The sequence below is a fragment of the Magnolia sinica genome, chromosome 2 (assembly GCF_029962835.1).
Source record: "Magnolia sinica isolate HGM2019 chromosome 2, MsV1, whole genome shotgun sequence".
Taxonomy (NCBI): domain Eukaryota; kingdom Viridiplantae; phylum Streptophyta; class Magnoliopsida; order Magnoliales; family Magnoliaceae; genus Magnolia; species Magnolia sinica.
Genome location: NC_080574.1, coordinates 49,844,400 through 49,858,932, shown reverse-complemented (window position 1 = coordinate 49,858,932; position 14,533 = coordinate 49,844,400). Strand labels below are relative to the sequence as shown.

Genomic DNA, 14,533 nt, shown 5'->3' with positions numbered 1-14,533 from the left:
TTTCTTGAAATGTTTACCTATATGCTTAGGTTCAAGAAATTTTTCATTTTTATCACAATCTTTTTCTCGACTAATCCTATCTATTTTCTTATCATAATCTTCCTTATTATTTTCATTTTCAGTTTCACTTTTCTTTTGCTTATGTGAGTGCTTGTGTGAAGATTTAAGAGTTATGAGTTTCTTTTTACTAGAGAGGGTCTTAAAGTATAATTCATATGTTTGTAGGGAACAAATGATCCCTTCTACTTTCATCACATCTATGTCTCTATACTCTTCTATTGAGGTTATCTTGAGAGTATACTTATAAAGAATAAATGCAAGTATTTTCCTAAATATATAGCCCTACTAAATCTTCTCTCCTAAACCCCACATGGAGTTGCAAATATCATTTAGTTTATTATAAACTCCATAAAAGTTTCAGATCTTCCATTTTAATATTTTCGAATTGTGTAGTCAAGAGCTGAAGCTTGGAACGTTTTACTCTGCTAGTTCCCTCATGGGTGGTATCTAAAATGTCATACACTTCCTTTCCATTTCACATGTACAAATGCATTTAAATTCATTAGTAGAAATGACACAATAAATCGCATTGAATGCTTTGACATCATAAACATACATATCTCTCTTATAAACACTTTGATTAAATTTGTTTTTAAGAGTGCTAATGGTTTTACCATCAACTAGAAATTGTTTTACAGGCATATGCCATCTTTATTCGATAATAGCCCGAACCATAGCATCAAGGAATCTCAAGAATACCCCAATCTTAACCTTTAAATAGGTATAGTTAGACCCATCAAAATAAGGTGGTTGTGAGACGATTCTCCCCACATGAGTATACATGATTTTAAATCTCCTACATATCTAACTTTAAACAATTAAGTCCTTAAAGAGAAACTTGGCAATGATACCAATTAAAATTGTACCACTTGTCTAATACAACGCTACACTATGCTAAAACTTACGGAGCTTAGAATTATGGCTAAGTCCTGGAAGGGGGGGTGAATAGGACCACTTAAAATATTCGTCAATTAAGCTCAATTAACACTAAAGCTTCCAAGCTAAGTGGGTCTAAGTACATAAACTACAAATAAAATAATTATATAAGCAACCAGTACATGTGAGATAGATATATCAAGTATGTGCAATTAAATTAAACAATAAGCATACAATATATTCCTTCATTCATATACAGCAATTTAACTCACAAGCATAAACAGAAATGTGTAATAAATCACAATAGCAAACACAAGGATATATAGTGGTTTGGTATACAATCTATTCATTTAGTCATATACAATCTACCACCAATCACCACATCCTCGAAAGTATTCAAACTTCAAGTGTGCTGGCAGACTACCACACTTGCTATATCAGCGGCCCTCACTCTAGCTGTAGAAGTGTACATCATTGGATCTTTTATGGGACATTTGGAGACGCAACATATTTCCCTATAAAGAAGTTAGATCGGATGTGTGACCAGATTGGGGCAGCTATGGAAGATCAACTTTGTTGGAAGTGAGTGGTGTATTAGCCTCAATGAAGATGGGTCATCCAATTGCAACAAAAATAAAGGACCAGAAGCAGAGCGGATAGGGCCACATGCCAAGTGTTTGTGTGGTGCCAACGATGAACATTATGGGTATTTGAGTGGTGGCACATCGGGTTTTAGTTGCCAAAAAATCTTTTTTTATGGTGTGAAATGATGCAATGTTGTCACTGTAAATAACCGCTGGAAAAGGATTCCATCACTGATGAAATCAACAGAGGGCTGCCATTCGTGATTGTGAACAACAACCATACAGGGGTTGTCATATTCAACTTAATGTACCAGAAGGTGGTTGCTAGTGAGGGTTGGAGATCCAGCTTGTGCCGGAAAGACGAGTGGAGAAAGGGGTGTCGATGTGCAGTGGTTTTGTTGTTGACCAATGAAGAAGATGTTACCACTTATGAGTTTAATGGAGTGTTATGCAAATGAGTTTTTTTTAGAGTTTTTGAGAAAGAATATATATTAGGATTCAGTATATGAGATTTAGCAAGAAGAGAATTGGAAGAGGGATGATGCATCGGAAGTTAGTGTGAATGGTGCAACGAGATCGGACTGTAAAAAATTGTTAGATAAGTGGCCGAGATCAAAGAAAGGCTTTGATACCATGACAAGAAATAATAATTTGTAAGAAATTTCTATATTTATTGTTCTTATATCAATGGTGTATAAATACAATTAAAGTGTACAAAATATATTGAATGTGGACACTTGTCCAAAGATAGAATTCTCAAATTTTGGGGCCCTTGAATATCAATTAGCTAGCTGGAGAAGATATTTAATTGATGTAGTTGTCTAATACAATTTCCAAAGTTAGGCTCATCTGCTTGTTCGACTTTATTTCAGAGGTATGACTACACGTGTAGTGGTTGGCCAGGATTTGATCATGCGTATGCTTATATATATGTGTTGGGCATGCTAGAGTTGAATGCGACTTGAATCGACCCAAAAACCTTATGACCACAAGTGCCAAAATATTTGGATTAAGATTGGACATATGAAACTTGGAATGAGTACTCAGCCACCAATTAGAAAGAATTCGATGATCCGTAGGATAAGGCAAAGGCATACCGACTTGTCATCATATCCGATGATGGAAAGGTTCCGTTGGAATTATTATCAATCCTCTTGTATATGATGATACATTCATCATCATAATGATGACATCAACCATATATTTATCCTACAACTTACTAGGAGGTAATATGAAATAACAAGATTTTCATATTTATAGACTACAACTCTCCCTTAGTCCATAACATTTATGTTCAATCTCAAATTAGCAAAAATAACTAAAGAAATTTTCCTCCTTTTTTATCCGTATTTATATATGTTTTAAGATACTCTTGCATATAATTAATAATTGCATAATCATATATCCACCTAAAGCTCCATAGTTACCATGATTAACAGCTAATACCCAATTTCATAATTATATCACACTGGATAAGATTCACGTTGGCTTTCAAGGGCACAACGATTTACTTGTGTTTGTACTTCTCTTCGCATAAGAGATGTGTTACAAAAAATGTTGATTTTATAAAAAATATATATTAAAATAAATTTAATATAATATATAAAGTGTTTGAAAAAACACCTTTTGGGGGATTTTAAGAATAGTCCCACATGGGAAAGGGAAGAGAAGAAAAAGTGGTTTAAATGAAAATAGCGGAGTACCTTATTATTTGCTCACATAGTACATGGACCATGGGACTTGTGTGTTCTAGTGCGTAGCACTGGAACACCCGCGCTCGGACTCAGGCTCGAGCTCGGGCTCGGTCTCGATCTCAGTCTCGGTCACGGGCTTGGTGCGAGAGCGTGGGCATGTGAGGCAGTATGGCTGTAGAGGCGCTAGTGACGTACTTTACACTTCGCACATGCATATCATGTTGCAGAGGGTCGCTCCCTTCGCGAACCGGAGCGAGACGTGTGCGAGTCGCAGCGCGACTAAGTGGCTAAGGCAGATGGCTAGGTGAAGGAGAGATTAGAGGACTGAATAAGAGTCCTCCATAATATCTAGAGGGCTGAAAAAAGAGCTGTTGAAGAAAATCTGTAACAGCTATGTCATAAGTGCAGGGTCCAGCTGAAACTGCTACATGGCTAGCCCAATAGCTAGAAAACGGCTACCTGTTGTCTCACAACAGTCAGCATGCAACAAATTAATGGCCCATACACAACAGTCAGAAAACGGCCATAAAATAGCTAGTTTTCTCCAACAGCCAGAAAACGGTCATGGGATTTATTTCCCTGGACCATAACTCCCAACCACCATAGCCTATAAAAGGAGGGCCTAGATGGGTTTCTAAACAATCTCACAACTCAATCCAGCACTACCATACGAATTGAGATAGCCCACTACTCTTCTCTCTATACTCCAGTAATTCCAGCAAGATAGCAATGGTTAAACCTTTGCAAGAAGAACAGAACAACGGTGTGGTATAGAACGGTTCAACTGAACCAGTGGCTGAAGACTTGACCAGTGCAGTGGTCTAAATCACAATTTTCTTCTTTTTCTTTCTTCTGGGATTTTTCTTTTATTGTAGTTCTGCCAGACTAAGTGTAATAGAGTTCTAATAGGTGGGCCTTCGTGTTTGATAAATGCAAACTCACACCAGGCTCATTGTATCCTAAAAGCAGTTTGCCTGTAACATATCAGCATACTCAATTCAATTGAGTAGAGGCAAATAACGCTTTAAGGACAGCGTTTCAAACGTACTTCAGCCTGTCCATATTTCAGATTTATTTGCAATTTTCAATTTACACATTATACAGAAATTATATTAATTTGTATAATTTCCAGCAAGATGAACCCTAACTATAATCATAACCAACATTGGCTCCGCCACATTCTTGTAGCATACTCTCCCTGGGTTTTTCTCGCCGGACTTAAAATATAAGAGAAATCCTCCCATGCTCGTAGCACCTAAACTTACAGTGCTTCTAATTGCATCCCACCGCCCAAACAATCCAATTCATTGTCTACTCATAAGGTCCAACATATATTTCATGGGCTTTTATGTGGAACATTTGACAAATATTAAATATTTGATCACTGCCTTAATGTCACGCCCCAAACTCGAAAACCGGGCTCACAAAATTCCTAATCGCCGAATCCGAAGCCAACAGCCTCCGTAGAATCCCATTCTCGGCTCCCGGCACCCATTTACCAGGTTCCGATCCTGGGATACTACAAGAAGGATTTATAATCATCAGTTTGATTCATAATGAGCATAACCAAAAGCATAACCCCACGAACAATAACCACAAGAACACCATCACAAAATTCACAATGATCAAAAAATTTTGAGTACAAGGCGTATGTAAGGGAAATACAATATACTGAAAGTAACAAAAACTCCAGAAGCTGGACTACACACTCCAACGGCGGCGAAGCTATGGCTGCGTCCTGACGTCACCTGCACGCATCAATCGTGCATAAGCTTATAGAAAGCTTAGAGGGTGGTGTAAGTGTGTGCGCAATATGAGCATGCTCAGGATGCAAAAGTGTATGCGCAATATGAGCGTGCTCAGGATGTAAGGTCAGAGAAATGCGGAATCATGCTGATGAACACATGTATGCAATCAGCCGTACCAAGGCTATACGGTACAAAACATGAATGCGATCGGCTACATCAAGGCCATGCGATGCAGAATGCAAGTCAAGCATGTCAATCCTCATCCACATATCAATGCAGCTCCTCACTAGAGCATCAAATCAGTGTGGTTCTCAGTCTGGATAATCACCGGGGTCAAGTACACTCTACGCCAGCTTGTCGCCCCTATCCGGACGCACAACTGGGAGGGTGGAAGAGACCTCACTATCCGCCTGCCAATATCGGGCCCGGCTCGTCGATAGCGGACCGATTCCTCAAGCTGGTCAAACTCAACCTAGAAATTGCCCCCTCACTCAGGTGGGTAAGGTCACACCCATTTCCAACCGACCACGACACAGTGGGAGACGCGACCTACTGGTATACCACCCTCGCGCGCTCGTGTATCTACTCGGTCTCAACGTTGGAGTCATCCTCTGGTACTATCAGGTTTAGAGATTTTCACCCAGGGATATCTATGGCACCCGTATGCTAGAACCAAATATTTTCGGTATCCAATCTTGCCATCCACGATGTGTCTATGGAGGCTATAGCCCTAATGTCACTAGTGCATACAGTAACTACAATCACACGAATGCAAGTGCATGAGTCACACTACCTGCCATGCAACAATCCTACATGTACCATGTACTTATATGGGGCAACTCCGCCTATCAGGGAGCCCATAAACAGTCTGCCCGAAGGCATATGCTATGATCAGTCACTCCTCATATCAGGCATACATATGATGCGTATGATCATGGATCTATACTAAACATGTATAAAGAGATGGGCTCTGTGTATAACGGAGATGGGCCTAGACGGCCTACTTACTACAAGTATGGGCCTATCAGTGGGCCTTAGGGAGAGTGATGATGCGGACATCTAACCAACATCATCCTTACAATGTGGACGTCAAACCAACATTGTTCCCAAGGCATAGCCCACTACAATAGTCAACACACGAACCATGGTAGAATTACGTTGTAATGGGCCTCATTTACATCCCATTGGGCCTCGACCCATGGGCCTTCAATACATCAAATGGGCCTCAAACCATGGTCTCATATATATCAAAATGGGCCTTAGTGGGCGACCATGAATACATTAAGATGGGCCTCAACTAATGGCTTTATACAAATCAAAGTGGGCCTTAATGGACGGCCCATAAATACATCAAAATAGGCCTAGTCACATGGGCCTCATATGGCAGCCCATGATTGGCAAAATTAGAAGGACAGAGGGTCTGACACACTCATCACGGTGGACTTACCTAGGGTGGCCCATATTTGGGGCACATAAATAGGATGGACCCCACAAAATAAATGAACAGTGTGGATACAAAACATACATTAGTGGGTCCCGTGTGGGCCCACCATAAACGTTTATTTTCTTCCATCTAATGTGTGGATAAGGTCATACAGACCCTGGGGCCAATGTAATGTTTATTCCCATTCAACCAGTTGATAAGGTCACATGGACCGGGGCCCACTGGAACGTTTATTGCCATCCACACGGCTCATAAGGTCACACGGTCAGGGAGGGGCCCACCGTAACATTTATTTTCCACCCAATTTGTTGACTGGGTCACGTGGGCAGGGAGCCCACCGTGATATTTATCTGTCGTCCAACCTGTTTATAAGGTCACATGGACCTGGGGGTGGGCGTGGGGCCCACCGAAATGTGGTTCACAAATCCAGCCCACCCATTATGTGTGTCCCACCTGGCTGACGGCCCAGACCAAGTTTCAGCAACATCCAAAACTCAGGTAGGCCCCACTAAATGATTTTATATGTTTAGGCATGTCTTCACATGATTTTAGATGGTATGGCCCACCTGAGTTCCTTTTACGGATGATTTTTGGGGACATCCCGTGGACAAAGGGGACCCATCAAATGCAAGGTGTTGATGTTCGAAAAGCATCATGTGGGGCCCACAGTTGGAGCCATGAGGCCCAGCCAGTCCTTCCGTCAGGCAGCCAGCGCAGGCGCTACTGCGCCTTCTGTCAGCGGCAGTAGTTGTTGCTGCTGTTTTTTTTTTTTTTGAAAAAAAAAAAGAAATTCTGTGGTTTTTCCCTTGCAGGGCCCACATCAGATGAATCCACTCTAGCCATTAGATTCCACGATCCAAGACCGACCAAATGAGTCTAATATGTGGCCTGTTTTTGGCGAATAGAAGGATCAAGGTGCATTTCAATGGTAACACTGCTATTTCTCATAGTATGGCCCGCCAGAAAATGGGATCAGCTTCATTTTTCGGCTCAACACCTAAAATGAGCTGAAGAATGGAAAGAACGGCGTGGATCGACCCCATACATCAAGGTGGAGCCTACATAAGTAGCCTATCCCAAAAGCAACTCTTTTTTTTTTTAGCTTTATTAGTACCCACCCATGTCAGTACATACACTCCATGTTAGCCAACCCATGTCCAGCGTCCAGGGACGCTGGACGGTGCAAACACAGGCGTCATGGTGGGGCTCCACATGCATGTGGCCCGCCTACACCTATATACATATATAATATTTATATATCTTATATTATATATATAATATATTATATTATATATCATATATATATTATATAAAATATAACATATAACAAGAATGGCATTGGATCCATTTCAACAGTGGATGGTGTGGATCTTCACCTATAATAGGGTGGGCCACACCGTCTGATGTTGATGGATGGAGTAGATATAACACATTTTGGTGGGATCCACACTATCATAATGGAAAGAGAGAGAGAAGGAGAGAGGAAGAGACAAGAGAGACAGTGATGGAGAGGAGGGACCCCGCCATTATGGGCCCTCCATTGGTACAACACATACATCAAGTAGGTCCCACAACAAGTGGACCCTAAAATTTAAAATTAACGGTGGATCACCCACCTCTAGCCCTCCTCCTTGCTCCCTTAGCCTCCTAAGCTCCTTGCCTTCGCCTTGGACGGTGGATGATGGGGTTTGGATGGTGGAGATCAGAGATGAGAGGGGTGAGAAAAGTGGGCCACACTTGGCTTGAGAGAGAGAAGCTTGGACATATGGAACTATTGCTTGGGAGAGTGTTTGAGTAAATGAGGGAAAGTGAATATTAGGAGTGATGGATGGAGTGGTGGGTGTAATTAATGAGGTATGGGTTGGTTTGAAAAATGGGTAAAAGAGGGATGGTGAGGCAGAGAGAGGTTTGACTTGTGGAAAAAGGAGGAGTGGGGTGGTTGTACTTGGATAAGGGATGCATTTATGGTTGATTGATGGGACTTATTGTAGAGATTCCTTCGAGATTCGCAACGCGCGACGTTTCTTCGGAATAAACGCAGACCGACATCTTCTAGCTTGAGAATCGGGTCGGTGCGTGAGTCGCGGCGTTGGAACCGCGGCGACGACGCGGTCGCTAAGATACAGGTTTCGGTTCGAACCGACTTCGGTATGCGGGACTTGGTTTAGAATCGCATGCAAACGTCGGATACGATGCGAAGGTTGCCGGAATTTAACCGAAAGAACCGCGGAAGCTAACGGAATGATACGGACTAGGACATGGGTCTTACACTTAATATGGACAGCCAAGATTGTCTAACAAAAATAGGTCTCATCAACTGTTTAATCCACCAGTTTGTTAAGACCCACCTTGGTTTGCTTATGATTCTAAAGAATTGGTTTTTTGGCAATCGTAGGCATCCCATTCATACTTGAAAAAGATAGCTAAAGAAGATTAGACCAAATCAAAGACAGATTGGATCGTCCAATTAATGTGATTTTTGCATGGTAACATATGTAAAATCCGTTGGGGAATTAATGCACGGTTAAGATCAATGATTAAACTGTCCACTGTAACTTGCAGTGCTCTAACATCACTGGAACATTTCTCAGCTGGAACTATTGAATCATTTCCCTCTCAAAAGTCCCTCTTGGGATTACTGAGGTCCTGAAATGAGGGCGGTCCTCTTATAAACTGTTTCATACCTGCATGAGAAATTGGATATTTTAGAAATTTTTTCTTTCTTCCTCACGGAATTTATGTAGTGGCCCACTTGGTCATCTGCATTCATTGTACCGTTAAAAATGAAAAGTATCCATTAATGATCTAATTTTCAAAAAACAAGTGTCCGTGAATCAGAGATTAGGATGGGGAGGCAGATTGCATGGTCACTACTGGACGGTGCACTATGGCCCTACCATGATTATGTATTTTATCCACGCCGTTCATCCATTTTTAAATATCATTTTAGACCATGAAACCAAAAATGAGGCAGATCCAAATATCATGTGGACCACAACACAGAAAACAGTAGTGATTGAACGGCCACTCTTAAAAACTTCCTGGGTGGCACAGAAGTTTTAGATCAAGCTGATATTTATTTTTTCCCTTCATCCAGCTATTTGTGACCTAGTAAACATGTTGGATGACAAATAAACATTACAGTGGGCCCTAGGAATTTTTTAATGGTGAGAGTTCAATCCCCAGTGTTTTCCTGTTGTGTGTTCCACCTGAGATTTGGATCTACCTCATTACTCGGATCATACACTAAAATAATGACCCAAAATGGATGGACGGCGTGGATGAAACACATACATCTTTCTGGGGGCCACAGAACACGATCCAGTAGCGACCTGTGGGTATGCAATCCGCGTCCAGTTACTGATATCAAACTGTCTAAATTGTGGAACCCACACTTGCAAAATTACAGTCGTAATTAATATCAGTTTGGTTCAACCATTCTGTGGGTCCCATGATGATGTATGTGTCTTATCCATGCCATTCATCTATTTTTTCAGACTATTTTATTCCATAAGACCATAAATGAGGCGGATCAAAATCTCATATGGACCACACCACAGGAAAGAGTGGTGATTGAACACTTACCATTAAAAACTTCTTAAAGGCCACAAAAGTTTTAGATTAAGCTTATATTTGTTTTTTCTCTTCTACCATGTGTGAGTGACCTAATCAACAGGTTGGATGACAAATAAACATTACAGTGAGCCCTAGAAATTTTTTAATGGTGAGCATTCAATCTCCACTGTTTTCTTGTGGTGTGGTCCACTGGAGATATTAATATCTCTCATTTTTCTTATAATGCTCTATAATGATCTGTAAAAATATATGAACGGCTTGGATAAAACAAAAATACACCATGCGGGGCCCACAGAGTATTGTCAGTAGCCACATTGCTACTGACGCTGTCAGTACGCAATCCGCGTCTCAGTAACTTATGCCACGTGTACAATTCTCAGTGCCTGTGTATCTAGGGTCATAGACTGCCTTGAGCAGCATGCAACTCCCCAACCGGAGAACTGAGCACCTACAAGTTGCCACAATATCTTTGCTGCTCATGCAAATATATCTTCTCTGCCACCATGCGACTTATACAAGATATCCGTGCCATGCAAACGGTAACCACATCATTAATATAATTCATCTCAAAAAATCAGGTCCATCCACTTGTTAGAATATCCACATCTGTTTCTTCAGTACAACGGTTACTTGTCATTTATTCCATTGGTGTGGCCTATCTGATAAACGGAATGGTCTAAGGTTTTTGTCCGATGATCTTTATGATTGGGCCTACCATTTGTATGGTTCCGATTTCCCACATGAATGGCATGTTGGCGGGAAAATATGCCTTAATCGCCTGCTGGTAATCAATTCTATTTTTACGGTATCCGACAGTACAAACCGTCCACTGCCGTTGGATTCCCGCTAGGGCATTGACGAATGGTTACAGTCAATACGATTTCACATGTTGGATCCTAACCCAACCCCATGAAAGATGTATGAGATTTCCGTCCACTGCCGTTGGATTCCCGTTAGGGCATTGACGAATGGTTACAGTCAATACGATTTCACATGTTGGATCCTAACCCAACCCCATGAAAGATGTATGAGATTTCCGTCCACTGCCGTTGGATTCCCGTTAGGGCATTGACGAATGGTTACAGTCAATACGATTTCACATGTTGGATCCTAACCCAACCCCATGAAAGATGTATGAGATTTCCGTCCACTGCCGTTGGATTCCCGTTAGGGCATTGACGAATGGTTACAGTCAATACGATTTCACATGTTGGATCCTAACCCAACCCCATGAAAGATGTATGAGATTTTTTTTAGGAAATCTCCTCGGCAGGTAATCCTCTCTGTCAACCCCCATCTTACGACCACACATTTTAAGGCTAGACTAGGGTGATTGTTCATCACCACTTTTAGATGGTGGTGACTCATCCACTGATACTTTAATCAAGACCATTCAAATTTCAAGTCTTAAGGCATGGTTTTAAAACCCAAAAACCAGACTCATCTTTGTATTTAATAAATAAACTAAATATATTTGTAAAACCCAACTCACTAGAAACATTAATCCTCTTTTTAACATTAATTTTAATGATTAAAAAATAGTTCGCAAAATAAATAACATTAATAACAATAATAATACAAAATCAAACTTATTAAAAGATTTATTAACAAGCTAATGTGGGGATAATTCAGAATCTCCATGATGAACGGCTAGGATCAGGAGGGCCTCATGGCCATTGATGAAACAAAAAGGGGCCCACTATTTGGACAGTCTGGATGGTTGTACGCATATTTCACACGTACAAGGCACGAATCACCACCATTTGAAAAGATGTCTTGAACACAGACCTCGGTCTCTATAGATCTGGACAAAACAAGAGCTTTCATAGGACACATCTAAAGTCCATAACATGCCGGAGATCTTGTTTTTTCTTTTATGATCCTTTTAAAAAAGGAGCCAACATCACATGACACTCCATTCCCTCCACACATGACCAATCTCCCAACATGGCCCACCTTATCACCTTTTCTATAAAACCCATTTTCCACACAAGCCTCCCATCTCATATCAACTATTCCAATCCACCAATCAAACTCTACAAAGAGTAGGAGAGAGAGGGAGATGTTGGAAGATCTCATAAGCTCTCAGAAGCTAAGTGAGATGCTAAAGAAATGGAACAAATTGGGTAAGGGAAAGAGAAATAAAGGGCATTTTGTTGTTTATACAAAAGAAGGTAAGAGGTTTGTAGTGCCTTTGCATTTTTTGAATCACCCCATCTTTCAAGTGCTGTTGGAGATGGCTGAAGAGGAGTTTGGCTCAATGGGACATGGCCCACTTAAAGTTCCTTGTGAGAATGAATTGATGGGTTACATTGTCTCTTTGCTAAGAAGGAATCCTCCCCATGAAGTGCAGAAGGCCCTTGCTTCAATCACCACATTTACAGGAGCTTCCCTTTCTTCATTTTTCCCTCTTTAACATGCATGCAATCAAGGACATGACACCATGGTTTTGTAAGGTGTTTGTCCTTTTCTTTTCTTTTCTTTTTTTTCTTTTTTTTCTTTTTTCTTGCTAGCCCTTTGCTTGAGGTTTTTTAGTGGATGCAAATGTGGCTCATGTCAAGAGAGTGCATGTTTTTTCTGTGGTAGACTTTTTTTTCTTTCCTTGCAAAACATTGAATGCAGGAGAGTTCTATTTTCCCCATGCCGTGTAAGCTGATGTGGTTTGCTTCTTGTCAATTACAGAACACCATTAGAAGAAAATGTGTGAATAATCACATTCCTTACTGTTCAAGCCTTTGTTAGCTCTATGGTTGGAATATTTGTTGGGTGGACTCGAATTCACCGAGTCAACTCAACCAACCTTATATTAATCTGATTAGTAAGATAAGTTAGACAGATTAAGGTGAGACCCACCCAGTTCGGTGAAAGAAATATGGGTCATCCGAATTATCGAATGATTCTATATGATTAGGGTGAGAATTTACCGATCGAGATCACCGAAAGAAATATTGGCTGGTTCAACGGTTCTAGATGATTTGATCATTTGAACCCTTCAGTGATAGTACCAACAAGAAGGATTTATTAAGGTAGTTTACGTGCTCGTTTTTTTCCTACAATAAATAGTAGGATTTGTTATTTAAAGAGAAAATCTGGGGAATGGTAGAGGGAGAGACCTACTGAGGAAGTATCTCTTGTTTGTGGGTTTATGCAAGTTTATGTCTCATTAGCTGAGTTAACTCGACCGAGTCCAAGTCATATGCATGAACATGGTGGGCCATTGCCTTTCAGGCATCAACAAGATTGATCATTGAAGTTCCAAAGAAGCCTCACCGAGTCATGATCTGAATCAGTCCCTGGAAACTAAGTCATTAGCCTTTGAATTGGAAGTCCAAAGGATGCCTTCTTGTTATAGGAGGACCATTCCTCCAATGAAAATCATCAAGGTAAATTTCTTCACTTTACAATTGATCTCTATGGGGTCGATGCCTACATGGAAATCAGCATAAGTCCGGCCTGTCATTAAGCGGACGAGGAATTCAGCCCAGTCCATCCTCTTTCAGGCCTGAAAATGCACACCCACACCAAATCCATGACAGTAACCAAAAAGATCATGGGCTTGCTCTAGACTCTAGGATTGAAACTTGGGTGGGTTGGGACGCATTGAGAGTCAACCCAAGCTGAACCCAACATCAAGAGTCAGCCCAAGGCCCTACCCAACCTAGCTAAGCTAGCTAACCCAACCCAAGGTATTCAATACCCAAGCCTAACATAATTCAGGTTTGGTCAAGTTAAGATCAGGTTGGGTTGGATTGGGTTGGATTAGGTTAATATGTAAATAATCGGTTAATACATGAAGTGAAACATCTAAACATGAAATAACCCCTTGGAGTAATACCAAAATGACCGTCCACAATCTTAACTTTCAATTCTTAGATTAAAAAATGAGCTATTGAAAAAAGAAAAAATAAATAAAAATAAAAATCTTCACCATTTTAAATTCATCTTTTGATAAAGATGGCAACAATCATCCATTTAATAAAAGTTTCTTAAGGGGGCCCCACAACATGGACAGCTCCAATCAATGGATGAATCGGCATGTGGGGCCCAATGAGCAGCAACACACCTTGGATTTGAGTCTTGATAGAAGCAAAATGAACTTTTCTAATAGGCTCATGAGTAGTGGCTCATGAATATTCAATGAAGAGCCGCTCATGTGCAGGGGTGGAACATATGTGAGAGACCTTGATGAGTAAGCATGTGGGACCCCCACAGATAAAGTTCACAGCATGGATAGCTCTAATCAACGGATGAGTAGGCTAGGGCCAATGAGCAGAAACACCCTTGGATTTGAGTCTTGATAGAGGCAAAACGAATTCTTCTAATAGGCTCATGAGCAGTGGCTCATGAATATTCAATGAAGAGCCACTCATGTGCAACAGTGGAACATATGTAAGAGACCTTGATGAGTCAGCATGTGGGGCCCATAGATAAAGGTCACAGCTTGGATAGCTCCAAATCAACGGATGAGTCGGCTAGGGCCAATGAGCAGAAACACCCTTGGATTTGAGTCTTGATAGAAGCAAAACGAATTCTTCTAATAGGCTCATGAGT

At 40.9% G+C, this 14,533-nt stretch overlaps 1 protein-coding gene across 1 annotated transcript; it reads left to right on the top strand.

Moving 5' to 3' along the window:
- Positions 1–11,981: 11,981 nt before the first annotated feature.
- Positions 11,982–12,713, top strand: LOC131228745 (auxin-responsive protein SAUR36). The gene has a single exon (XM_058224601.1). It carries the CDS (start codon positions 12,045–12,047, stop codon positions 12,396–12,398), a length of 354 nt encoding a protein of 117 aa, XP_058080584.1. The 5' UTR covers positions 11,982–12,044; the 3' UTR covers positions 12,399–12,713.
- Positions 12,714–14,533: the final 1,820 nt, after the last annotated feature.